The sequence below is a fragment of the Oncorhynchus keta genome, unplaced genomic scaffold, assembly GCF_023373465.1.
Source record: "Oncorhynchus keta strain PuntledgeMale-10-30-2019 unplaced genomic scaffold, Oket_V2 Un_scaffold_5722_pilon_pilon, whole genome shotgun sequence".
In the NCBI taxonomy this organism is placed as follows: Eukaryota; Metazoa; Chordata; class Actinopteri; order Salmoniformes; family Salmonidae; genus Oncorhynchus; species Oncorhynchus keta.
This window is the reverse complement of record NW_026290965.1, coordinates 256,963-284,692: the sequence shown is the minus strand read 5'-3', so window position 1 is coordinate 284,692 and position 27,730 is coordinate 256,963. Positions and strand designations below refer to the sequence as shown.

The 27,730-nt window shown below is 45.0% G+C and overlaps 1 protein-coding gene and 1 long non-coding RNA gene across 4 annotated transcripts in view; one reads left to right on the top strand and one right to left on the bottom strand.

Annotated features, from left to right (window-relative positions):
• The window catches only part of gstcd (glutathione S-transferase, C-terminal domain containing), a 77,857-nt gene that overhangs the window by 41,792 nt on the left and 8,335 nt on the right, over window positions 1–27,730 (top strand). For all 3 annotated transcript variants that reach the window (XM_052517038.1, XM_052517037.1, XM_052517039.1), the window contains exons 7-12: window positions 7,766–7,881; window positions 8,258–8,302; window positions 8,710–8,838; window positions 17,070–17,203; window positions 18,702–18,732; window positions 27,274–27,343. In XM_052517038.1, the coding sequence (XP_052372998.1) occupies window positions 7,766–7,881; window positions 8,258–8,302; window positions 8,710–8,838; window positions 17,070–17,203; window positions 18,702–18,732; window positions 27,274–27,343 (525 nt within the window). The remainder of the gene's footprint in view (window positions 1–7,765; window positions 7,882–8,257; window positions 8,303–8,709; window positions 8,839–17,069; window positions 17,204–18,701; window positions 18,733–27,273; window positions 27,344–27,730) is intronic.
• LOC127929199 (uncharacterized) lies at window positions 26,154–27,266 on the bottom strand. The gene is made up of 3 exons (XR_008133816.1): window positions 27,120–27,266; window positions 26,929–26,978; window positions 26,154–26,590 (listed from the first exon to the last, which is right to left on the bottom strand). It is a non-coding gene; the product is annotated as an uncharacterized LOC127929199 (long non-coding RNA).

Below are 27,730 nucleotides of genomic sequence, written 5' to 3'. Positions count from 1 at the left end.
ACTTTGACTTATGCTAGTGGCCCTATGCTATAGGCTAGCTCCTGTACTACGACTGACTTATGCTAGTGGCTCTATGCTATAGGCTAGCTCCTGTGCTATGACTTTGACTTATGCTAGTGGCTCTATGCTATAGGCTAGCTCCTGTACTACGACTGACTTATGCTAGTTTAGTAATATGTATCTGTCTGTCACTCTGTTTACAATGGAAGCAGTTGTTTCTTTCCCAAAACCATGTACCTGCCATAAATGCCTCTTCGGTGAGTCTAAATGAGAACGTCTGTTCCGACCGTAAGATTGTGTTTCACAGTCACTGCGGTGTCTGTTTTTCTTTCGCTGTCTTTTCTTCTGTCCTTGTGTCCATAAGATGGATGATAATGATAGAGATGAAGTCAGTGGTAGAATGTGGGATGTGGTCCACCTGTCACACAGGTGTCGGCTTTGGATTGTTTTGAGCCCTCGCCTGATGACAGTCGCAGGCTGTTGATGATATACTTCACTGTTGTTGCTGCGACTGGTTAATAAATTGGCTCTGAATTTGAAACCAAATAGGAATGTAGCTGTGGGGGCAGTGCATAAATCAATATGTAGATTGTCCTCCTTTCACTCCACAATCCCTCCCGAATTACAAGGAAGATGGTTGAGTAACCTACCGTTTTCAAGAACCACCATATTATTATGGCTTCCACTAAACCAACTTGCATAGACAGAGAATCCAGAAACTACAGTATTTTACAGTCCAGGCATGTTTTCCCTTTGGAGGTTGCCCTCAACCTAATAACCTGTACCCAACCTGGCAACCCCAACCTGACAACCGACACCCAATCTTATTTGGCAGCATAGTCTGACGTGATGCAGCCCTCAGGTATTCGTCACCTTTGGTTGCCCTCATTCAGATTAAGCAGCATGAATCATCATAGTTATGCAGCATGCTTGGATCTGTAGTCAACATAAAGCCTGCATACATTCCTATTGTCTGCTAGGAGGGTTTGTACATCTATATAACATGTACTGGCTGACCAAACCTATACTTCCACAGTGTTAGCAGAGCTCTCCTTGCAAGGCAGTAGCAGTAATCACTGTTGTGTCATATTTTGTGTCGATGCAATGTTTTTCTCTGACTAGGCTGTGAGTAAATCCTTTGCAGCAAAACAGGTAGCTCAGATCACAGAGAGACCTGCTATTACAGCTGATTTATACCAGTATTATTTATCATCTCAATCGATGGGTTTAATGAGATGCGGTGCCGGGGCCACCCTTTAAAACAGACATTGCTATTCATGAGCTTCCCGGACTTTGAAACCGAATTTGTGAGGCTTTTAGTCAAGCTGGGTGTCCAAATCCTGACCCATTTTTCAGAGCAGACGTAAGAGGCCCAGCCTGACCCTGAGTGTGTGCCAAAACAAGAAAAGAGTGAAATGTCTAGCTTTAATTTCAGAGATGAGGGGGGAATTGGAAGAGAGTGTGGGATGGGGTTTGGCTCATTTCATGGGAAAGGAGATGTCTTGGCTGGGTGTACCACAGTCCAGTCCAGCATGTGCACTAATCATGACCTGGTGCATGCTGGGAAAACAACAGGAAAATATCAACGCGTTATCACACTAAACCAGAACACCAAGAATATTGTATTCTATTTTATTAGAAGCAGTACTTGATTGGATTAATGGCTGAAGGCTGTAGGCTATTTCAGACAGAGTGAATGAATTAACTGATAAGGAATTGCTTGTTTTTTTTGGGGTGCACAACCACAAGGGAGAGAGCATTGTAACTACAGGTGTATAAGGCTATTTTAGCACTTGTTAGTCTTAAGTAGGCAGCCAAGCAACCGCAATTAGTGCGAGCAGCCGTTGTTTAGGGGTTATTCGATCCGGAAACCTTAAATAAAAACTCCCATTTAAAATTGTCAGGGCGTGAATGGGATGCAGCCATGTTGTTACAACCGTCATTCTAAAATGAATTATACACCCTCTCGCCGCAGCCTCCAACTCCAGACAGAATGTTTCAGCCATGTTGTTACAACCGTCATTCTAAAATGAATTATACACCCTCTCGCTGCAGCCTCCAACTCCAGCCAGAATGTTTCAGCCATGTTGTTACAACCGTCATTCTAAAAATGAATTATACACCCTCTCGCTGCAGCCTCCAACTCCAGCCAGAATGTTTCAGCCATGTTGTTACAACCGTCATTCTAAAATGAATTATACACCCTCTCGCTGCAGCCTCCAACTCCAGACAGAATGTTTCAGCTGTGCTCACGCATACCCAAAAAGCCTCTGTCAACAAAGGGACGAAGGAAACCAGGAAAACGCCTGAGGTCCTAGATAGTTATAAATAGGGTTGGCGCTTCGCCCTTCCCAGGGTGTGTCTGCTTTGCCCTTGAGTCGTTCCACCTCAAAAATCACTAGAAAGACGATTTCAACACCATTTCTCTGTAGTTAGAAACTGACATTTTAGCATTCCTGAAACATTATTTTGTTCAAAGATAAATCAAATTGTCTTATCTGTTTCTAACTACAGAAACCATTTCAGTGCAATCTGAGATGGTGGGTGTCATGGCTTGCTGAAATTAAATGACCCTCTTCACACCTTCCCAACGGTCCACTTCCGAAAACAAACTAAGGAGTGTGCCATACCCTGCCTTACCATACCCTGCCTTACCTTACCCTGCCTTACGTTACCCTGCCTTACCTTACCCTGCCTTACCTTACCTTACCCTGCCTTACCATACCCTGCCTTACCATACCCTACCTTACCTTACCCTGCCTTGTCTTACCCTGCCTTACCTTACCCTGCCTTACCATACCCTGCCTTACCATACCTTACCCTGCCTTGTCTTGCCTTACCATACCCTGCCTTACCATACCCCATACCTTACCTTACCTTACCATACCCTGCCTTACCATACCCTGCCTTACGTTATCCTGCCTACCATACCCTGCCATTACCATACCCTTACCATACCATACCCTTACCATACCCTACCATACCTTTACCCTGCCTTACCACCTTACCATTACCATACCCTGCCTTACCCTGCCTTACCATTACCTGCCTTACCATACCCTGCCTTACCATACCCTGCCTTACCATACCCTGCCTTACCTTACCTTACCCTGCCTTACCATACCCTGCCCTTACCATACCCTGCCTTACCACCACCATACCCTGCCTTACCTTACCATACCCTGCCTTACTTACCATTACCCTGCCTTACCATACCCTGCCTTACCACCCTACCCTGCCTTACCATTACCCTGCCTTACCTACCCTGCCTTACCTTACCCTGCCTTACCATACCCCCTGCCTTACCATACCCTGCCTTACCATACCTTACCTGCCTTACCATACCTACCCTGCCTTACCTTGCCTTACCATTACCCTGCCTTACCATACCCTGCCTTACCATACCTACCCTGCCTTACCCCTGCCTTACCATACCCTGCCCTGCCTTACCATACCCTGCCTTACCCCTTGCCTTACGTTACCCTGCCTTACCATACCCTGCCTTACCTTACCCTGCCTTACCTTACCCTACCTGCCTTACCTTACCCTGCCTTACCATACCCTACCATACCTTACCCTGCCTTACCATACTGCCTTACCCTGCCTTACCCTGCCTTACCACCTTACCCTGCCTTACCATACCCTGCCTTACCATACCCTGCCTTACCTTACCCTGCCTTACCTTACCCTGCCTTACCTTACCCTGCCTTACCTTACCCTGCCTTACCATACCTTACCCTGCCTTACCCCTGCCTTACCTTACCCTGCCTTACCCTGCCTTACCCTGCCTTACCCTGCCTTACCCTGCCTTACCTTACCCTGCCTTACCTTACCCTGCCTTACCTTACCCTGCCTTACCCTGCCTTACCTTGCCTTACCTTACCTTACCCTGCCTTACCCTGCCTTACCTTACCCTGCCTTACCCTGCCTTACCCTGCCTTACCTTACCTTACCCTGCCTTACCCTACCTTGCCATACCCTGCCTTGCCATACCCTGCCTCACCTTACCCTGTTGTCGTAATCTCCATCCAGAGCACTGGGAATCTTGTGGTGTTCCATATCGGAAGTATCCCCTCCCTGTAACAGAGTAGCATAATCCCCTGTGGGGTTAGAACTGGAGCTGATGATGACAGAGTTTACACACACACACACACAAACACAGTTCCTGGGAGACATGCCATTGGTATAACACCGAGTACATGCTGCTGAGTGATAGCACTTGACATCATGCTGATATGATATTACATCTTTCCAGCACTGATAGACATAGTAGTGCAGATTGACAGACACTATCCTTAGCCAATCACTTCAGGCTACCAGGTGCACCATGCAACCTTACTGGAGTACTGGTAGTTCAGAGTTAATTAAATAAATGATAGGATTAGTGCTTCCTTACAAGCTAAGGATTTGAAATGGATATGTCCTTTAAGGTTTTTAATTAACACTTGATTGGGAAGATTAATGGGTAAAGTTATAGGAGTCGTTAGGTCATTTCCCCCGGCTGCATAACGTGTGTGAATGATCTCGGTGATACGTGCTGACATTGTAGGAAACCAGCCACAGAACAGTGTAATAGATCAGCCTGTGTGTTTATCTCTCTAAATTAGGAATTTGACTTTGCTGTGGTTCCTCAATACCCTTTAGCTAATTCAGCTGTAAATAAGGCAAAAACACAATCACAACTTCATCAGCCAAACTACAGTGTAATAACTACGTTAGTAAACACTCACTGCTATTTCATACTATATTTGTCCTACTTGTAAAGTTTCTTTCCATTCTCATTCTATTCATGTGAGAACGGTTCGCTGTGTGCAAGTTGCTGGGTGTTGCAGAATGGAAGTTGCTGGTTGCACAATTACGGCTATTCAGCCAGGGCCATGTGGGTCACTGTCGCTCCTCTCTTCTGCAGATGAGAGGAGGATAAAGAAGGATGAAAGACCCAGCTCTCTGTCTGTACTGGACAATAGCCTCTCTACTTCTGTCTAGTGCTGCCCCCTCTTCATCAACACTTTCATGCTTACAGTGGAGTGGCTGTTGGTGAGCCACGAAATGATCTCTCCTACCATCCCACAGACCTGTACCCGAATAGTGGTGATAGAAATGTCTTGTGTAGAGTTAACATGATTCCCCATTCTACATGACAGAGAGGCATGTCTCTTCTACACAATACATTTTTACCTGAATACTCTGTAGTGTTGAATCCTACTGAACTGGCCCCAGAGCCACGTCTCTACTCTGTAGTGTTGAATCCTACTGAACTGGCCCCAGAGCCACGTCTCTATTCTGTAGTGTTGAATCCTACTGAACTGGCCCCAGAGCCACGTCTCTACTCTGTAGTGTTGAATCCTACTGAACTGGCCCCAGAGCCACGTCTCTACTCTGTAGTGTTGAATCCTACTGAACTGGCCCCAGAGCCACGTCTCTACTCTGTAGTGTTGAATCCTACTGAACTGGCCCCAGAGCCACGTCTCTACTCTGTAGTGTTGAATCCTACTGAACTGGCCCCAGAGCCACGTCTCTACTCTGTAGTGTTGAATCCTACTGAACTGGCCCCAGAGCCACGTAGTGTTGAATCTACTGAACTGGCCCCAGAGCCACGTACTCTGTAGTGTTGAATCCTACTGAACTGGCCCCAGAGCCACGTCTCTACTCTGTAGTGTTGAATCCTACTGAACTGGCCCCAGAGCCACGTCTCTAGTGTTGAATCTCTGTAGTGTTGAATCCTACTGAACTGGCCCCAGAGCCACAGTGTTGAATCTCTACTCTGTAGTGTTGAATCCTACTGAACTGGCCCCAGAGCCACGTCACTAAAACACTACTCTGTAGTGTTGAATCCTATGAACTGGCCCCAGAGCCACGTCTCTACTTGTTGGGTCTTTGTAGTGTTGAATTGAACCCCGGTATCTCTCACACTCACCCTGCCTTCATCTCATCTCTCTGCATTGTACCACTCGTCAAGTCCCAGGTTTATCATTCGGCTTTCAGCGCGGTTTGTTTCAGCCGTCATCCCACCGCGTAAGGCAATTGTCAATTAAGACCCTGAAGTGCTCCTCCATTCCGACGGCATAAAAGCGCTCAATAGGAGGCCTCACAGGAGGCTCACAGGAGGCCGGGATATTTAGCCGAGAACAGACGTGGATCTGAATAACTCATCTAAATGAAAAGTTGCTGCTGCTACCTGGTCAATACCACCCCATGGTTTTTGACGTGCTCCTCTCTTTGCTTTTTCCATTTTCTTGTACTCCTGGGAGCCGGTTTAATATGAAGCGGTGCGAGGTAAATAACGATGGCGAGGGCAAGGGCTGTGAAATTCCTTATTTATATTAGCGTGACGAGAATATAGGCGTACCCCGCCGCTACTGTCGTCGCTTCTCTCTCTCTCTCAGCCCGCCGCCTGTGTGTGTGTGTGTGTGCGTGTGTGCGTGCGTGCGTGTGTGTGCGTGCGTTGCCCGTATATCAATTTGCAGATGCGGCAGTGATCTGGGGAGAGAAGGGAAGGCCACCATTAATGTGTTTGTGATATTCCAGCGGGTATCATAGCATGGCACCGGGGTAAACGACGCAATCATCACTCAAGATTTATGGGCCAGAAATGGTACCGCAGATTCACGCCACGCTTGGCTCACCGCCGCCAACGAGAGACAGGAGTTGGATGAGGAGGAACACGGGGATAGAAATGTGTATTGCGTTAATCACGTACATCCTGCGAGGCTGCATACCACTAAAGTGGCTCTGTTTCTTTGCAGTAGCAGAAAAGTTCACTCCATTTTGGCTCTGTCGCTTGTTTTGTTTCACCCTGTTGAATTGTGTTTTGCACTTGGCCCGTAGAAACTGTTGTTGATGTAGGGATGATGATGAGTGGCCCTTGTAGCTGGATTACAGCATGTACTGTATCATCATAGCTCTCTGCCTGTAAAACACAGTGTGACAATGTTGTGCACTTCAAAGCAGGAACACATGAAATAGGAACGCTGTCTGGCACTTCTGCATTCATATGAAGAAATGAGAGCATCTTCCTGGGTAATAAAAGTTTTTTTTATGAAGGTTCCTTCCTGAAACGAAAAGACAGAAAGAAAGGGTAGAAGAAAGAAAGCAATTCAAACATGTTTGAAGGAGAACAGGAAATATGTCCCACCTGAATTGACCGTACTGTGACTGGATAATGTTGATTCATCTTTCAGTCAAACTGTCACGTTCGTTGAAAGGTGTAGACCATGGCGCAGCGTGCCTAGAGTTCCACATATTTTAATAAACCGAAACTCACTGAACAAAAACGACCAACCAAACGAACCGTGAAGCTACTGCACTCAGGCAACTAAATGTAGACAAGATCCCACGAATAACCATGGGGATATGGCTACCTAAATATGATCCCCAATCAGAGACAACGATAAACAGCTGCCTCTGATTGGGAACCATATCAGGGCAGCATAGACATATATTTCACCTAGATGACCCACCCAAGTCACTGTCACGCACCAATCAACACAGAGACTAAACAGCTTACTATGGTCAGGGCGTGACACAAACATTGAAACTAAGCAAATAGTTCTGGTATTGTACAGATATGAAGATGTTGATATTACCATTCCATCCAATACCTTCTTATTTCACTTATATGAGACTTACATAAGTTAGTGAAGGCTCGCGAGTTCGATTCCCGCTGGGGACACCAATAATAAAGCATCTGATGAATGGCATATATTATAATTATATTGCATAAGCACACCATTCCTTTTTACTGAATCTTCAGCTCTGTCTGCAGGGAAGATGTCTGACGTCCGCGCCGCGAGGAAACGGCAGCAGCTGAACAACCTGGTCGCCATGGCGACGGAGCTGGCCCGACCGGGGGACACCGTGGTGGATTTCTGCAGCGGAGGGGTGCGTCCGTCAGTCCTTCGGTCCATCTCTCGATCCTTCCATCCCCCGCCGTCGCTCTGTCCTCATTAGTCTGTCTGTCAGAAATCAGGATGAAAGGGTGCATCTCTTCTCTTCTTTCCCCTCTCTCTTTTTGAAAACCCTTGTTATTCCATGCACAGACAGACAGGAGGGAGACAGAGTGGAGTGATGAAGGGAGTGTACAGTACACTTCACAGCAGTAGCACTGACTGGGTGGGTAATGGGTCAATATTGGAATGGACAGAGCGGTAGGCCACTACTGATCACACAAACCCTTTGATGTGCTCTGCTTCTCTTTGAGCCTTGTTTTTCCTCTGTATGTATTTGTCTTGTCTTTTTCCGTGTTGCGTTTTTCCAGGGCCACGTCGGGATCGTTCTGGCTCACACTCTGCCCGACTGCCAGGTAGGTTGAACACTGAAACAACTGTCTTGTCTACCAAGTTGAAACTAGTGTTGTGTTTTTCCAGAGAATTTTTGATTTTTCGAGCAGGTCGTATCTCATTCATTTCTTTGCAAATAGCAGTCTTAGTAGAAGAATTGAATTATTTTACACTGTAGAGTTGTATTTTATTCCCAAATAAATCTTAGACTTTTAGCCTATAGCTGTCCAGTAAGCTATTCATAACCTCGGAGGTAAGAGTCAACTAAGAGTAACATTAGATTAGAAAAGTGTAAGAGGTAATAATATATAAATAAATAATATGCCATTTAGCAGACACTTTTATCCAAAGGGAATTAGTCATGCGTGCATACAGAGAACCCGAGTTGATTAGCTAAATGTAAGAGGTCATCTTGTGTGGTTAACTGCAGGTGATCCTGATAGAGAACAAGGAGGAGTCTCTGGTTAGGGGGAAGGTGAGGAGTGCTGAACTGGGCCTGACCAACATAGGCTTCATCCAGGCCAACCTGGACTACTTCACTGGACCCTTCCACATAGGGGTGAGTACAGAGGAATATTATATTACAACTTGTTTTTGATCATTTAACAGATGCTTTTGTCTAAAGGAACTTAAAGGACTGTCGACATTGACAGTTGCACGTACATGCAGTTTTTGAGTCCTATGAGGAAATCAAACCCACGACAAGGTGTTGCCAGAACTATGCTAGTCTAACCCACTGAGACATTCATATTCACTACACAGGCATTAATATAGAAGCTCATTCCATCTCTTTTACTTGACGTACTTACTGTACACCATGAGACTTACTACTGTCAAAGACAGCTTAACAAACGGTTTGATTTCACCAGTACTTCTAGATGGCTCATCTTCTCAACTTGTCATTGTGACACTTGAGAAGACTCAGTTTGCACACGAAAGGAATCGTCCACAGCCTTGCTGCTCTCAAAGTGTCTTCTCTACATTGTCACAGGGTAGAGCAGCATGATTCCTTTTTTGTTCAGTTAAGGATTTCGAATGATTTCCCAGAATTGGGACTTATTTTGTGATAAGTTTAGCCCACATTTGAATGTTTGAGAGGAAACCAATTTTTTACTGTTTATTTTGTTAACTGTTCTCCAGTCGATTATATTGGGGACCGTGTCCTTCCCTTCTCTGAGGATTCTATCAGAAGAACATTACGACCAAGCTTTTCCGTGCTCCATTTTCATTAGAAGTACCTTTTTCTCCCCCGCCGCCTCCTCCTCCTCCAATACTTTGAAAAGAAAACACATTTTCCTTTTAATTGCTTACTTTGCAGAGCGTTGAAGTGGAGCGAAAACAAACACCCTGCCAAAAGATGTAGGAGCAATATGTGCTATTCAGGCAGAGGGTAGAAGGAATAACCGTTTGGAAGAGTCAAATGTTTATCATATAGGCACAATGTTTCAACTCCCCAGCTATTTGCACCATTTATCACGTTGACCTCTCATTTTGACCACATGAATCATCTGACTCCGCTAGTTGACTCGTTTGCGTCTGTATCAGCCAGTGGGTGTGTGTATGTGTGTGTGTGTTTTGTTGCGCGTTCACACACAAGTCTCCCTTGCTGTGTTAGATAATAGTGATTGTGGTTTATTTCACTCAGCGAGCCGCTGCTACAGCAGTTCTAAGTTACTTCACTTGCTCTCTCCTCCACACAGTCTGTGGGCCAGATGAGATTAGAGCCTACAATTTACGTGTGTGTGTGTGTGTGTGTGTGTGTGTGTGTGTGTGTGTGTGTGTGTGTGTGTGTGTGTGTGTGTGTGTGTGTGTGTGTGTGTGTGTGTGTGTGTGTGTGTGTGTGTGTGTGTGTGTGTGTGTGTGTGTGTGTGTGTGTGTGTGTCTCCCGCAGTGTATTTCAGTTCCTCTCCTCTCCTGCCAGAATCGAATAAAAGCGGCACTCTAACGACCTGAACTGCCTAATTAGTCCCAAATTAAACGAGTTGTCGTTAATTACGCTATTATCAGGTCTATTTTGATCTGCTTGTGTTGGTTGTTGGCCACAGAACAGGTGCTTGTTTGATTTAGGAATTCATTAGCTTGGTTCAACCAGCTTGGATGCTAACTTCCCCATTGTGTCACTTCACTCATCACGGTGAGGTCAGAGTTCAGTCAGGGCTAACCAGGGCAGGAAGTAACCTCCCCCTTCCCAAATGAACTGTAAGGCCTGAGTGTGTATTAAACCTAGATGCTAAGTGTTGGTGTTAATCATGTATTTATTTGATAGGGACAGATACAATGAAAACATTCACCTTTAACTATCAAGTGTCAGATCATCGTTCATAATAATTGATTGGAAAACTAAATGTATCTATTATCTTATAGTATATCATGTCTCTAAAATATGTGCAACATAATGTTTAAATCTAAATGTAAAACACGTTATGGCCATCTCTCCTTCCAGTACATTATGTTACTAGGTGTTCAGATAGTGAGTCATCGTAGCTGAGATTCAGACTAGAATCTGTACTGTACTTCAGGCTTGCTGTTTCTCCCTGCATCCCCCAGGCTGAGGTCCAGGAGGTTTATATTTGTCTATCAGTCCCTCCCTAAAAGAGGTCAAACATGATGTTGAAGGTAGACTCTGTGATATGACGTAGATGCAGAAAGAAACAGCGTAGTTGGTGTATTTCCGTGCACGTGTGCAGATACTGTGTGTAAGCGAAGTCTTGCATCTCGCTCATCTCAGTATCTGCGGTGATACCTTTTTAAAAATAAAATGTCAAATGTATTCTATGTCCATCTATTCTCCCAGGTATATTATGTTACGAGGTGTTCAGACAGTGAGTCATCGTAGTGAGTTTCAGACTAGACAGACATTGTGCTGAAGACTTCCTCCTCCAATCTCTCTGTCTGTGACACCAATAGAAGGTACACTACACTACATGACCAAAAGTATGTGGACACCACCTTGTTGAACATCTCAATACAAAATCATGGGCATTAATATGGAGTTGGTCCCCCCTTTGCTGCTATAACAGCCTCCGCTCTTCTGGGAAGGATTTCCACTAGATGTTGGAACATTGCTGCGGGGACTTGCTTCCATTCACCCCCAAGAACATTAGTGAGGTCGGGCATTGATGTTGGGCGATAAGGCCTAGATAACAGTCGAAGTTCCAATTCATCCCAAAAGTGTTTGATGGGGTTAAGGTCAAGGCTCTGTGCAGGCCAGTCAAGTTCTTCCACACCGATCTTGACACCGATCTCGACAAACCATTTCTGTATGGACCTCGCTTTATGCACAGTGGCATTGTCATGCTGAAACAAGAAAGGGCCTTCTTCTTCTTGAAACTTCTTCTTCTTGAAACTGTTGCCACTACGTTGCAAGCACAGAATCGACTAGAATGTCATTGTATGCTGTAGCGTTAAGATTTCCCTTCACTAGAACTAAGGGGCCTTGCCCAAACCTTAAAAAACATTCCCAGACCATTATTCCTCATCCACCAAACTTTACAGTTGGCATTATGCATTGTGGCAGATTGCATTCTCCTGGCATCCGCCAAATCCAGATTAGTCCGTGGACTACCAGATGGTGAAGCGTGATTAATCACTCCAGAGAATGCATTTCCACTGGTCCAGAGTCCAATGGCGATGAGCTTTCCACCACTCCAGCCAGTGCTTAGTATTGCGCATGGGGATCTTAGGCCTGTGTGCAGCTGCTCGGACATGGAAACCCATTTCATGAAGCTCCCAACAAACAGTTATTGTGCTGACGTTGCTTCCAGAGGCAGTTTGGAACTCGGTAGTGAGTGTTGCAACTGAGAACAGACGATTTCTACACGCTTCAGCACTCGGCGGTCCCTTTCTGTGAGCTTGTGTGGCCTACCACTTTGCGGCTGAGCCGTCGTTGCTCCTAGACGTTTACACTTCACAATAACAGCACTTTCAGTTGACCGGGGCAGCTCTAGCAGGGCAGAAATTTGACGGACTAACTTGTTGGAAAGGTGACATCCTATGACGGTGCAAATTATGAAAGTCACTGAGCTCTTCAGTAAGGCCATTCTACTACCAATGTTTGTCTATGGAGATTGCATGGCTGTGTGCTCGATTTTACGCCCGTTAGCAACAGGTGTGTCTGAAATAGCTGAATCCACTAATTCAAATGGGTGTCCACATACTTTTGTATATATAGTGTATATTGTGCTGAAAGCTTCCTCCTCCCATCTCTCTGTCTGTGGCACCAATCGAAGGTATATTTATACCTGCTGTTATTAGAACTAGGGCCTAGCTACAGGTCCAGACCAGCCACTTCATGGAGACCCTCTCCACAGTACTGTGTGGGTTGGGGAGTGTGTTTGGTATCTACTGTTGTCAGGGAATGTTTTTCTACACCCTCACACACAGGTGGAGAGACCTTTAGCAAGTGTTTATGCATTAAGGAGAAAGGTTTATTGAGAAACAATTCCCCTGGTTTTGTGCAGAGGAGTTTTAACTTTTTAATCGCCCAGAGTTTCTAACACTATCTGTGTGGACTCAGCCATGTAGTGAGTGTACGTGTGTGTGTACGTGCGTGTGCACCTGTCCATTGTGTGTATGCACAGCATATTATTTAGTGCTGTCAGTTAGTGCCCACTCCCTCACCCCCAGGTGCAGCCCATCATGCTGAATAATCCCAGTATTATACATGACTCTATTTATAGCCCTAAATAGTCATTTACTCAGGCTAATTAGGTTGTTCCCTATTCTTAGCCATGGAAGGCTTGTTCTCTCATTTTGGAAGAGCAAGGCGTGTGCCGGGCCAGGTGTGTAATCAGGTTGGCATCAGAGCTGCGCTGTTGGAGACGAGGGTTTGTCCTACACAGATCTCATCTCATAGAATATCCACCAGTGTATCCCTCCTCTCCTTGTACTAGAGTGATGGCTGAGGCCTACACCTCACCACCACTCCTCTCATTGGGGAGAAACATTGAGCCAGGTCCCCAGAGGAACAGAGAGTAGTGGAGCGTAACGTCTGGATACTGATGAGAAAATCTGATCTGGAGCTGCGTCAGTCTTCGGTGTTTGTCCCTTCATCTTCCTCTCTCTATCGCAGAATCTATTTATCTATCTCCCTTCATTCTCTCTCCTCTGTCACTCTCTGCTTTCTCCCCCTATCTATCTCCCCACCACTCTCTCTCTTCCCCTCTCTCTCCCTCCCTAGCCCTCTCCACCCAGCAGGGGTAGATTAGTTTTAGGTTCTGAGTAGACTAGAACCGTGGGAGTCAAAGCAAAGCTACTCTGTGCGGTAGGTACTATAGGTGGGTTATCTCTGCTCATCACTGACAGAGCCCCCTATAGCCCTGACAAGTACATCATTTATAATACAGTATTTGATAAGAGTGCAAATGATCCACAACGTGTAGAAAGTAATACTGGGGGAAAATGTTAATTCAATACCAGAGGTAATAAGCACCGATGCACACGGGGTGTGATATATTGCCGTGGTTAACCGTGAAGTGTTTTTCACACTGAGACTGTGTGTGTGTGTGGACCAGGGTGTATTAGCTGTGAATAATGAGTTTCAGAGTTCATATTTCAGCCCACTGCCTGTTGTTATTCATTAGGAAGAGAAGTTGTACTCATGCAAAGATGAGAGGGGGAACAAAAATATTGTGGACCAGAATCTTCTAGAAGATCTCCTCCCACCCACCCCTCAAAAGATGGGGGAGACTAATAAAGAGTGCTTTTTTCCAAACAATCCTTTATCGGCTCGCATTAATCTATAATTGATACCGGCCTCCACAGAAGCCTCTGGCTTAATGGAAACAGGCTCTCCCCACGTGGACAGTTCTTTTCTTTAGTCTAGTTTTCCAATTGTTTCTTTAGTCTTGTATAATCACATGGTGTGTCTGTGTTTTCCTTTGCAACATTCCCTCTTGAGTAAGTAACCAATACAAGCACACAGAGTAGTACCCTCCAAGTGTTTCAAGAACAAAGAATACATTTGGAATTTGTATGCAGAACTTCCTCCTCAGAAATGCAAAACAGCCTACAACAACATTCCTCTGGTCTGGTTGGCAGGAAGGACTTCCATCTTTATCACATTACTACAAGGAGGAGGGCTAGCTTCCAAGATGGCCGACGATAAAAAGGCACAAGGATGCCGCGGAATGTGTTCCCAATATGTGGCTACTAGCTTCCACTCTTAATCTTTTCTTTTCCGCTGGCGCTGCACGTGCTGAAGTCGCTGGTGGTCTTGGTGGTATTGCTGTTGTCAGCCATTCTACTTCTGATACTTTGCCTATACTGACCTCAATACACCATTTTACAGGGATTCCCCTTCACTGGTAAAATATGTTTAACGAGATGCTGCCATGTCGTTGGATTGAAAACCTGAATCTACAGTATGTCTCCAGGACAAAAGACTAAGGAACCCTGGCTTAAAGACTTGCATCTAACATTCCAGCACCCTGGTCCTCCTATAAGTACCTGTCTTCTAGTTCCCCTACGTGCCTGGAACGATGCCTCCACATAGTCATGCCAAAGACGGGCCAACCCAGGCCAAGGTACTGCAGGGCCCCAGTGTGGTCGGGGGGTGGCGGGGAGAGGAGAGGCGCTCCGGCGCTACATTGGCAACCAAACAAAAGGAGGATTAAGGTCCCTTAAATCTCTAGGCTGCAGTGCATTTCTCAGGAGCTCGTCCAACTCTCCCTGGAAAAGCCTGGCTGAGGTGTTGTGAAGCCTTCTGCAACGACCACAGAATGAGAGAGGAGCGTATACAAACATCTGGCTGCGGTTTTCTAGTTGGGGAAATGTCAGGATCCACAGAGAAAAGCCAAGCTGTGACATGGATGTGAAGGAGCAGGTGGTATATATTAGAGCTGTGATGGATTACAGCAGTCAGCCTGCCACCATACATGTGATGTGGACTTAATGTAACATTAGGGGACGTTCATCCCGAAAGAATGGTCGTTAATCGCTCTTTAGCGATTTGCTATAATTCGAATCTTAAGTCTTGGAAGAGGCTGTCTCGCACATTGAACAGAATCTGTTGTACGTGGACGTGGCCGACTCAACATGTAATATCTCGAACTTTGTCTCTGGGGTTATTTTTGAAGTTCTCCCAACACCTCATTTTGAATCCTCCATTCAGAGCTGATGACGTTGGAGAAATACTTAGGAGTTAGCTAGCTAGTGTTTCTGACTGGGCTCCAATGCTAGGATGCTGATTGAGAATTACATGTAGTAACAGTAGGCTGATAACTTAGGAGTTAGCTAGCTAGTGTTTCTGACTGGGCTCCAATGCTAGGATGCTGATTGAGAATTACATGTAGTAACAGTAGGCTGATAACTTAGGAGTTAGCTAGCTAGTGTTTCTGACTGGGCTCCAATGCTAGGATGCTGATTGAGAATTACATGTAGTAACAGTAGGCTGATAACTTAGGAGTTAGCTAGCTAGTGTTTCTGACTGGGCTCCAATGCTAGGGTGCTGATTGAGAATTACATGTAGTAACAGTAGGCTGATAAGTACTACCCAGAGCCATAATATTTAGAGAGTTAGGACAACTTTTACAATGTTATATATCTTGTTCTAGTTCTCGACATTCAGATCATTTATGAAAATTTTAACTTTCTGCCTGTAATGTTAATGGGGAGCTAATAACATGGCTGCCATAGAAGGTTGAAGTGTCATGTAAATGCTTCATAATGCAGAAACCTCATTGGCCCAACTCTCTAAATACATGGCCCTGGTCCAACCTACTCCCAACTAAACGTGGTTCCTGGTGCTCAAGTCCACCTACCATAGATGTTATGGGATTTTGATGGAAATGTCTTAGCTCTCAGTCGAAGAGGCTCTCCTCAGAGTTATCAACATCTACTAATCCAGTGTTTACCAAACCTCTCCTCTAGTACCCCAACCATGCCGCTTATCTGATGTATTTCAGACAGTACTAACACTCCGGAATCAATTTGTCAACTGATCAACTAACACTGTACTAATGGATATCGACTTGAAGTGGGCCCCCAGGACAAGGATATTAGGAAAACAGTCTGCTACAGTAGAGTCCCAGAGGTTCTCTCTCTGTCTCTCTCTCTCTCCATCTCTCTCTCCATTTCTCTCTCTCCGTCTCTTTCTCTCAATTTCTCTCCATCTCTTTCTCTCCATCTCTCTCTCTCCATCTCTCTCTCTCCATCTCTTTCACTCCATCGCTCTTTCTCCATCGCTCTCTCTCCATCTCTTTCTCTCCATCTCTTTCATCTCTCTTTCTCCATCGCTCTCTCTCCATCTCTCTCTCTCCATCTCTTTCTCTCCATCTCTCTCTGTCCATCTCTCTCTCCACCTCTCTCTCTCTCTCTCTCTCTCTCTCTCTCTCTCTCTCTCTCTCCACCCAGCATACTCTAACCACTCCTCTGGTAATGTGTATTGAGATGCAGAGCAACAGTCACGGTTTACCTGCTCAATAGGAAACCCGGTCACTCCGTGCCTCCACTGCTAAACGACTCAAAAGTTTGTTTACTCCACACGTTCAGCATCAAACGGCTTCTTTAACTAGTTAATCAGTGAGGTTTTTTTTCCTTCTCCAAACGGTTCGGTTTGTTTTCCCTATTGACTCAGGGTTAGGTTTGCTAGATGTTTTCCAATGAGGTGTATCGTACCGTGATGATGCGATGGTTGCAGAGAAAGAGGGTGTTCTGATAGGGTAATATTTAACACATTTGTGTGACCGTTTGTGTGTGTGCCTGTGTTTTAACGTGTGTGAATGTGTGTGCCTGTGTTTTAACGTGTGTGAATGTGTGTGCCTGTGTTTTAACGTGTGTGTGTGTCTCCAGGTGGCCCTCCATGCGTGTGGCGTTGCGACAGACATGGTGGTAGAGCAGTGTATCCAGGCGGGAGCGACCTTCGTGGTCAGCCCCTGCTGCTACGGCTTCGTCCAGAACACACTGAAGTTCACCTTCCCCAGGAGGTCTGTCTGCCTGTCTGTCTCAATGTATGTCTTTCTGCCTGTCTCTCTGTCTCAATGTCTGTCTGCCTATCTGTCTGTCACTGTCTGTCAGTCTGTCTGAGTTGTCTTTATCTTGTGCCTCCTTACCCATCTTCTTCTGGTATCTTTATCGACTGTATCTCACACCATTTCTGCCTCTCTCTCTCCCTCTCTCTCGCTCCACCGGTCTCTCCATCTTCATTTGTACCTCTCTGCCTCCTCTATCTGCGTTGGTCTCTGTCTTATGTTCTCTTCCACAGCATCTACGACTTCTGTGTCACCCTGCTCTCTCATTCAGTCCATTCAATCAGCATTAGGAGAAGGATCTTTCAGAACAGGGCTGCTGTCACAAAATGACAGGGTAAAAAAAACACTGCATAACCAAATAAGTTGGCGAACACGAATCACTGATCACTCCGAAAATGTCTTCTGCTCATTTCATTCTGGGGCCGAGCCAAAAATAATTTATGCGTTTGATGCCTTGATATTTTCGTAGGCTGAGGTACGATCCGAAGAGTGTGAATTGTGCTTGAGGGCATGAACAGGAGGGAGAGGGAGAAAAATGTAGGAGCTAGTTTATTGTGCTGTTGTTCCTGTTGCCATGACAGCACTCTGACTGACTGGTGTGTGAAGTGGCTGGTATGAGAACTAGGAGGAAGGATGCATGACATGTTGACAACACAAAGGCCTCAATGACCACAAAACATGGTATTCTAAAGAGAGAATGCACTGAAGGTTGTGGTATATCATTGCTACTGGCATAGCTAAAGGCTGTTACTAGATATGAGGCAGGCCCTGTAGCAGTGTCAGTATTCATGCTACTCTGCACTACACCACAGCCTTAACTAGTTCATCCTCAGGTTATGGTCCCGAAGACAAACTTTCACCAAGAGTCAACATACCAAGTTTAAATCCCCAAGTGTTGAGGTGCAGTCTGCAGAATACCAGTGTTTTTTATATTCAGCACCTGCTCAGGAGCTTTGGATGTGTGTACATCATTTTGACAGTACGGAGCTATGGAGTATGTGACCGAGAGGCTATAGCCGGCCAAGTGAAACATTAGAGTCCTCAACTGAGTGCCCGTGACGTGACCTTTGACGTCTTCGGTGCCGTGTTGATTATTAGCTAGCTTTAAGCTCTTTCTCGCTACTCTTCAACATCACAATCAGACTGCCTGTTTCCCAGGACATCGGATAAAGAACTTGCTCAAAATGAGCAATGTTTTAGTTTTTTGTCACGTATGGAGTTCATCATCAGAAGATAGTTTATGTCATGACTTATCAAGACAAAAGAAGGTGGACTTAGTATGTGAATGTCAGTGTAAACAATAGACACTAGTACAATGCAATACAAATAGTTGTCCCATAGAAAAGCACAACGTGCAGATTTACTGAAAAGTTTTTACACTTGAATGGTCTTTTCTCTAAGCATTATTCCCAAAATATCTCACTTCTTTCAAATTCTCTCTTTTTTTTTGCAGCAAAAGGTTTCTGGAGACACTGAGTTACAAGGTAGGTTCAATTCATTTCAAATGAGGGTTAGATTTCCCACGCAATGTATTATTTGATTGGATGCATATCATATCAGCAGCGAAGATTGAACTAAGTCAGATTAAATTTTTTATTTATGGTAATTGTAAACAATGTTCTCCTACACAGGCTACAACAGGTTTGACCCCTCAGTTATAAAACATTAGAATTTACACTCATGCTGAAAGCTGTTGCTCCCTTGCCAGGAATTACAAGAGGTTATTTATATATATATATATCATTACTAAAACCTGATAGACTCCGGAATAATTTTAAGTGTAGTCCTAGTCATGTTCTTTTCCATCTGCTGACTCTTTGCAGAGAGAGGAGGAGAGAGTGAGAAGGGGAGGTAGAGAGAGGAGGGGAGGTAGAGAGACCTCAGAAATAGCTCTCCTGTTGATTTATCCTGAATGTATCCTGGGAACTAAAACCAGCTTTTACAGGAACTACATTGTTACAATACCACTAATACTAATAATCATTTATACAACTTTGTTTAGTGCTGTTCATTACATAAAGAAATGTCAAGGCGCTGTAAAGCAACGGCAACAGAAAAACAAGCAATTTCAAAACAACAACATCATTAATCATCTTGAGTAGATCGACGGTCAAGAGACTGAATGTTGACAAAGTTCATGTCTTGATTGAGGTCAGCGGAGGTTCAAATACTATTCCAAATGTACATTTGAGTCATTTAGCAGATGTACTTGTCCTCTGTGGGAATCGAACCCATAACCCTGTTGTTGCAAGCGCAATGCTCTACCAACGAAGCCACACAGGAGGACAGATGCATCCTTACTTCACTCCCTTCCTTGGAGTCATCAATGTTTGGTAGTAAAAGCAAGGCCCTATGTCAGATCAGTAATTACTTCAAGGAAGACAGGATGCCTTTTCAGAGTATCAGAACAGGGCCTAAGTCTTATCACTTGACACTGACAGTGCATTGAACTGGTAGGAGATGATGTAATGATGTTAGGCAGGGTTCCCCAACTGCATGCCGAATTTGGCCCGCATTTGATTTTATTTGGCCTCCAAGTTTTCTGAACAATAAAAAAACAAAACAACATTTTTGGGGGACTTAAGACTTTAAAAACCACAGTAAATCAGCTCCAAGTGATTTTAATTTTGGAAATCTGCTCCAAATTGTTCCCACACATAATAGAGAGACATTCACTATATATACAAAAGTATTAGGACACCCCTTCAAATTAGGGGATTCGGCTATTTCAGCCACACAAACATTGGCCTTACTGAGGAGCTCACCGTTATAGGAGGCCATCTTTTCAACAAGTCAGTTTGTCAAATTTCTGCCCTGCTAGAGTTGCTCTGGTCAACTGTAAGTGCTGTAATTATGAAGTGGAAACCTTTAGGAGCAACAGCGGCTCAGGCGTGATGTGGTAGGCAACACAAGCTCACAGAACGGGACCGCCAAGTGCTGAGGCGCGTATTGCGTAAAAATCATCTGTCCTCGGTTGCAACACTCACTACCGAGTTCCAAACTGCCTCTGGAAGCAACATCAGCACAATAACTGTTTGTTAGGAGCTTCATGAAATGGTTTTCCACGGCCAAGCAGCCGCACACAAGCCTAAGGTCTATGCGCAATGCCAAGCGTCGGCTGAAGTGGTGTAATGCTCACCGCCATTGGACTCTGAAGAAGTGGAAACACATTCTCTGGACTGATGAATCACACTTCACCGTCTGGCAGTCCAACGGGTTTGGCAGGTGCCAGGAGAACGCTACCTGCCTCAATGCATAGTGCCAACTGTAAAGTTTGGTGGAGGAGGAATAATAGTCTGGGGATGTTTTTCATGGTTCGGGCCCTTTAGTTCCAATGAAGGGAAATCTTAACCCTACAGCATACAGTGACATTCTAGATGATTCTGTGCTTCCAAATTTGTGGCAACAGTTTGGGGAAGGCCCTTTCCTGTTTCAGCATGACAATGCCCCTTTGCACAAAGTGAAGTCCATACAGAAATAGTTTGTTGAGATATGTGTGGAAGAACTTGACTGGCCTGCACAAAGCCCCATCGAACACCTTTGAGATGAATTAGAGTTCAGACTGCGAGCCGGCCTAATCGCCCAACATCAGTGCCCAACCTCACTAATGCTCTTGTGGCTAAATGGAAGCAAGTCCCTGCAGCAATATCTAGTGGAAAGTCTTCCCAGAATAGTTTAAATTTTTTTATGTTTTAAATGTAACCTTTATTTAACTAGGCAAGTCAGTTAAGAACAAATTCTTATTTAAAATGACAGCCTCCTGAGAATAGTGGGGTAACTGCCTTGTTCAGGCAGAACGACAGATTTTTACCTTGTCAGCTCGGTGATTCCCAACGCTCTAACCACTAGGCTACCTGCCGCCCCAGAGCGGAGGCTGTTATTACTTACTGACTTTATTGTTCCCATGGGGAAATGTTGTTGCAGTGTCATGTACACGTTTAAAGTGGCGTTTAAATACAAAACAAAAGTGCCAATACAACTTTCATAACAGTTACATACCAATAAAACATTTAAAAAAGCATGGGTACAGGGGGTGGCTTGGGTCTAAAAATGATTTTGTGAGCCTTGAGCAGGGCCCTGACCTTAAAGATCTCATCCAGGCCTGTCTGTTTGACTCCAAGTACCTTGGGGAGGGCCCTGACCTTAAAGATCTCATCCAGGCCTGTCTGTTTGACTCCAAGTACCTTGCTTGCTGTGGTGATAATCCTTCTCAGCATATTTCTCTGGCTGACAGTGGCATTGCCAAACCAACAAACAATACAAAAAGTTAAAATACTCCCAATTAAATATTTGTAAAAAAGAGTCAGTACAGTACAGTCTACATTAAAGATCCCAGCTTTTTGAGAAAGTACAGTCTCTGTTGGCTCTTTTTGTAGATCAGGTCTGTACATTTACTCCACTTAAGCTTATTGTCCAAGAGGACACCCTGGTATTTGTATTCCTCTACAATCTCTATATTCTGACCTCTGATAGATGTTGCAGAGGTAGGTGTTATACGCTTCCTGAAGTCTATGCACGTCTCTTTGGTCTTGTTGGTATTGAGAACCAAGTGTGATTCCTCACACCACTCTACAAAGTCATCTAGGACCGGGCCATGATGTTCCTCGTCATCATGCAACAGGCTGATCAAGGCAGTGTCATCAGCGAACTTAACAAGGTGCCTGTCAGGATGGGAACTAGTACAACTATTAGTTATAGCAGCAAGGGGGGGACCAACTCCAAATGAATGCTTTTGGAATGAGATGTTGGACCAGCAGGTGTCCACATACTTTAGGCCATGTGCTGTATGTGCTAATTAACAAATGTGAAATTATTATGTTTTAGTCAAATATACACTACGTTTTAGTCAAATATACACTACCGTTCAAAAGTTTGGGATTACTTAGAAATGTCCTTGTTTTGGAAAGAAAAGCACATTGTTTGTCCATTACAATAGCATTAAATTGACGCCACACAAGTCCTCAACTGGCAGCTTCATTAAATAGTACCCGCAAAACACCAGTCTCAACGTCAACAGTGAAGAGGCAACTCCGGGATTCTGGCCTTCTAGACAGAATTGCAAAGAAAAAGCCATATCTCAGACTGGCCAATATAAATAAAAGATTAAGATGGGCAAAAGAGCACAGACACTGGACAGAGGAACTCTGCCTAGAAGGTCAGCATCCCGGAGTCACCTCTTCACTGTTGACGTTGAGACTGGTGTTTTGCAAGTACTAGTTAATGAAGCTGCCAGTTGAGGACTTGTGAGGCATCTGTTTGTCAAACTAGACATTCTAATGTACTTGTCCTCTTGCTCAGTTGTGCACCAGGGCCTCCCACTCCTCTTTCTATTCTGGTTAGAGCCAGTTTACGCTGTTCTGTGACGGGAGTAGTACACAGCGTTGTATGAGATCTTCAGTTTCTTGGCAATTTCTCGCATGGAATAGCCTTCATTTCTCAGAACAAGAGTAGACTGAGTTTCAGAAGAAAGTACTTTGTTTCTGGCCATTTTGAGCCTGTATTCGAACCCACAAATGCTGATGCTCCAGAAAATTGTCTATAGAAGGCCAGTTTTATTGCTTCTTTAATCAAAACAACAGTTTTCAGCTGTGCTAACTTCGCAAAAGTATTTTCTAATTATCAATTAGCCTTTTAAAATGATCAACTTTGATAAGCTAACACAACGTGCCATTGGAACACAGGAGTGATGGTTTCTGATAATGGACCTCTATGCCTATGTAGATATTCCATAACAAAATCAGCTGTTTCCAGCTACAATAGTCATTTACAACATTAACAATGTCTACACTGTATTTCTGATCAATTTGATGATATTTTAATGGACAAAAATGTGGCTTTTCTTTCAAAAACAAGGACATTTCTATGTGACCCCAAACGTTTGAACGGTAGTGTATCTACTTGGGCTTCTTGCAGTACATTTTATAGTCTACAAATGATGTGTAATTATCTTCCGGCCCCCTGACCATCTACTCAAGAAAAAAAGAATCCCGCGACTGAATCTAGTCAATGATCCCTGATGTATGGCCTCTCACTGCTCTAATCAACGGAGGCCTGCTATAGGGCCTCTCACTGCTCTAATCAACGGAGGCCTGCTATAGGGCCTCTCACTGCTCTAATCAACGGAGGCCTGCTATAGGGCCTCTCACTGCTCTAATCAACGGAGGCCTGCTATAGGGCCTCTCACTGCTCTAATCAACGGAGGCCTGCTATAGGGCCTCTCACTGCTCTAATCAACGGAGGCCTGCTATAGGGCCTTGCCTTGACAAGTGGAACGTGACAGTTGATGTGTCTGATAACGGACTACTACCAGTATATTTTGGTAATGGTCTATTCTCTGAAGGAAATCCAAGGTCTTAGTAGATTGGGTTTACAGATGAAAGTATCATTTTTCTCCCCATCTTAAAATACTGCTTGTGTATTTTGCACTGAATTTAGGGTATTTGGTGGTGGAAAGTCGTGTGTGTCATTTATCTCTGTTTTTTCTGTCTAGTTTGAAAGAAACTTTGACAAAGAAACTTGGCCACATAGTTGATCGCGTAATTGCTGTCTGGAAAGAGAAATCAATATTCCATTTTAAGCAACCGGATTCATTTTCCGGCAATTAACATACAAGTTCTCTCTCTCTCTCTAAACCTCCCTCTGTGCCGAATCATCACAATATGATTAACGATTCTATTCTATTTCATTTTCAACTAATTCCTTTAGTCAACTCAAATCACTTTTTATTAGCCTGATGCACCGAATTCTTACTTACAAGCCCCTAACCAACAATGCAGTTTAAAAAAAATACAGATTAGAAAAATAAATAAAAGTAGCAAGTAACTAAAGAGCAGCAGTAAAATAGCAATAGCGAGACTATATACAGGGGGGTACTGGTACAGAGTTAATGTGTGGGGGCACTGGTTAGTTGAGGTAATATGTACATGTAGGTAGAGTTATTAAGGTGACTATGCATAGATGATAACAACAGAGAGTAGCAGCGGTGTAAAATAGGGGGGGGGTGCAAATAGTCTGGGTAGCCATTTGATTAGATGTTCAGGAGTCTTATGGCTTGTGGGTAGAAGCTGTTTAGAAGCCCCTCGGACCCTAGACTTGGCGCTCCGGTACCGCTTGCCGTGTGGTAGCAGAGAGAACAGTCTATGACTAGGGTGACTGGATTCTTTGACCATTTTTAGGGCCTTCTTCTGACACCACCTGGTATAGAAGTCCTGGATGGCAGGAAGCTTGTCCCCAGTGATGTACTGGGCCGTTCGCACTACCCTCTGTAGTGCCTTGCGGTCGGAGGCCGAACAGTTGCCATACCAGCAACCAGTCAGGATGCTCTCAATGGTGCCGTTGTATAACTTTTTGAGGATCTGAGGACCCATGACAAATATGTTCAGTCTCTTGAGGGAGAATAGGTTTTGTCATGCCCTCTTCATGACTGTCTTGGTGTGCTTGGACCATGTTAGTTTGTTGGTGATATGGACACCAAGGAACTTGAAGCTCTCAACCTGCTCCGCTGCAGCCATGTCGATGAGAATGGGGGCGTGCTCGGTCCTCTTTTTCCTTTAGTCCACAATCATCTCCTTTGTCTTGATCACTTTGAGGGAGAGGTTGTTGTCCTGGCACCACACGCCATGTCTCTGACCTCCTCCCTATAGGCTGTCTCGTCGTTGTCGGTGATCAGACCTACCACTGTTGTGTCATTGGCAAACTTAATGATGGTGTTGGAGTCGTGCCTGGCCGTGCAGGATTACAGGAGGGGACTGAGCACGCACCCCTGAGGGGCCCCTGTGTTGAGGATCAGCATGGCGGATGTGTTATCTACCCTTACCACCTGGGGGCAGCCCGTCAGGAAGTCCAGGATCCAGTTGCAGAGGGAGGTGTTTAGTCCCAGGGTCCTTAGCATATTGATGAGCTTTGAGGGCACTGTGGTGTTGAACGCTGAGCTGTAGTCAATGAATAGCATTCTAACATAGGTGTTCCTTTTGTCCAGGTGGGAAAAGGCTTGCCACATCCGAAGAGCATTAGAGCAGGTGTTGTAGGATTCAATCTTAGTCCTGTATTGAAGCTTTGCCTGTTTGATGGTTCGTTGTAAGGCATAGCGGGATTTCTTATAAGCTTCCGGGTTGGAGTCCCGCTCCTTGAAAGCGGCAGCTCTAGCCTTTAACTCAGTGCGGATGTTGCCTGTAATCAATGGCTTCTGGTTGGGGTATGTACGTACGGTCACGGTGGGGACGATGTCATCGAAGCACTTATTGATGAAGCCAATGACTGATGTAGTGTAATCCTCAATGCCATCGGAGGAATCCCGGAACACATTCCAGTCTGTGCTAGCAAAACTGTCCTGTAGCTTAGCATCTGCTTACTCTGACCACTTTTTTATTGATCTGGTGCTTCCTTTAGCGTTTTGCTCCTCGTCTTAGCGAAGAGAGGCTGTATTATTGCGACTACGTTATTTCCACTCTAAAAACCAGATGAAGGCCAAAATGAAGATTATTTTTTTAATCAACTTCAGTTGTCCTCAGAGTTTCCTCTTCACCTCACTATAAGACCTTAGCCACCACCACAGCCACTGGCCTAACAGAAACCAATATGGCATTTCACTGCTACTGTAACACAGTGAACCAACCAATCACAGTCTTGGGTGTGCACTCCTTCCCCCCTGAGCTAGTTGAACAGACTGACAGCGGAGCGCCATGACAGATAGCACTCCGCGGCTGTAATACAACGCTAACGATGGTATTGGTGCTTGGTGCTGAGTCAGAGTGGTTGAACCTTGGCTGGGACGGTACTGTCCTGATCCTTCCACAGTGAAGAATGGAATCACTTAGAGCTAGAGGATAACTAGTGTCCTCCTGGGGTTGGGGGTTGTAGAAAAAGAGGTGTAGAAGATGACTAGATGGTGGATAAAGAAAGACATGGGAAGATGCCTACTGTTCCCTGGGTTTTGGTGTTTTTACCTTCTGGGGAAGAAACAGGAGGAAGTGGTAAGAGCAGGAAGGAGACTCATCCTCCCAGAGGTCAGAGATGTGGCTCTAATGATGTACAGTATGGCTTTATACAGAGACTTTCAGGAAAACCTGAAACAAACATTCTAATGCTGTGGTTGGTTGAAGTCTGTGTAAATAAAACATTGAATAAATATGCCATTTAGCAGATGTTTTTTCCAAAGCAACTTAGTCGTGTGCATATATTGGTGGGTCAGCTGATGAGTTTTAGCTGTAGCTGTGAGTTTGAGTTAACATTCTCTCTCTCTGTGCTCTCCCTCCATCTCTCTTTCTGTTCTCCCTCCATCTCTCTCTCTGTGTTCTCTCTGTGCTCTCCCTCCACCTCTCTCTCTGTGCTCTCCCTCCACCTCTCTCTCTCTGTGCTCTCCCTCCATCTCTCTTTCTGTTCTCCCTCCATCTCTCTCTCTGTGTTCTCTCTGTGCTCTCCCTCCACCTCTCTTTCTGTTCTCCCTCCATCTCTCTCTCTGTGTTCTCTCTGTGCTCTCCCTCCACCTCTCTCTCTCTGTGCTCTCCCTCCATCTCTCTTTCTGTTCTCCCTCCATCTCTCTCTCTGTGTTCTCTCTCTCCCTCCATCTCTTTCTGTTCTCCCTCCATCCTCTCTCTCTCTGTGCTCTCCCTCCATCTCTCTCTCTCTTTCTGTTCTCCCTCCATCTCTCTCTCTGTGTTCTCTCTGTGCTCTCCCTCCACCTCTCTCTCTGTGCTCTCCCTCCACCTCTCTCTCTGTGCTCTCCCTCCACCTCTCTTTCTGTTCTCCCTCCACCTCTCTCTCTGTGCTCTCCCTCCACCTCTCTCTCTGTGCTCTCCCTCCACCTCTCTCTCTGTGCTCTCCCTCCTCTCTGTGCTCTCCCTCCATCTCTCTTTCTGTGCTCTCCCTCCACCTCTCTTTCTGTGCTCTCCCTCCACCTCTCTCTCTGTGCTCTCCCTCCACCTCTCTCTCTGTGCTCTCCCTCCATCTCTCTCTCTGTGCTCTCCCTCCATCTCTCTCTCTGTGCTCTCCCTCCATCTCTCTCTCGCTGCTCTCCCTCCATTTAGGAGCACATGATCCTCTGCCGCTTCGCAGACCAGACAGCTGTCCAGCTGCCTTCAGAACGACGCTTAATAGGTGACACACTGTCACTCACACACACACATTGTGTTGACAATTGACCCCCAAATAAATGAGCACCTTTTACATTTACATTTTACATTTACATTTAAGTCATTTAGCAGACGCTCTTATCCAGAGCGACTTACAAATTGGTGCATTCGCTTTTAACACAAACAGGCCACTAATGTCATTTTTTCCATAATGGCACCGATTCATGTTGACCACAAAGTCAAAGGGGATATTATTGTATATCTTCATCAAACTGATACTCCCTTCAGTACCTGGGTCCATTTTTAAAAAGTGCCTCTGAGTAGGCTTGCTGATCTAGGATCAGGGCCCCCTTTCCATAGAATCTTATTAATCTTGATAAAGGCAAAACATATCCTATACCAGCACATTCAA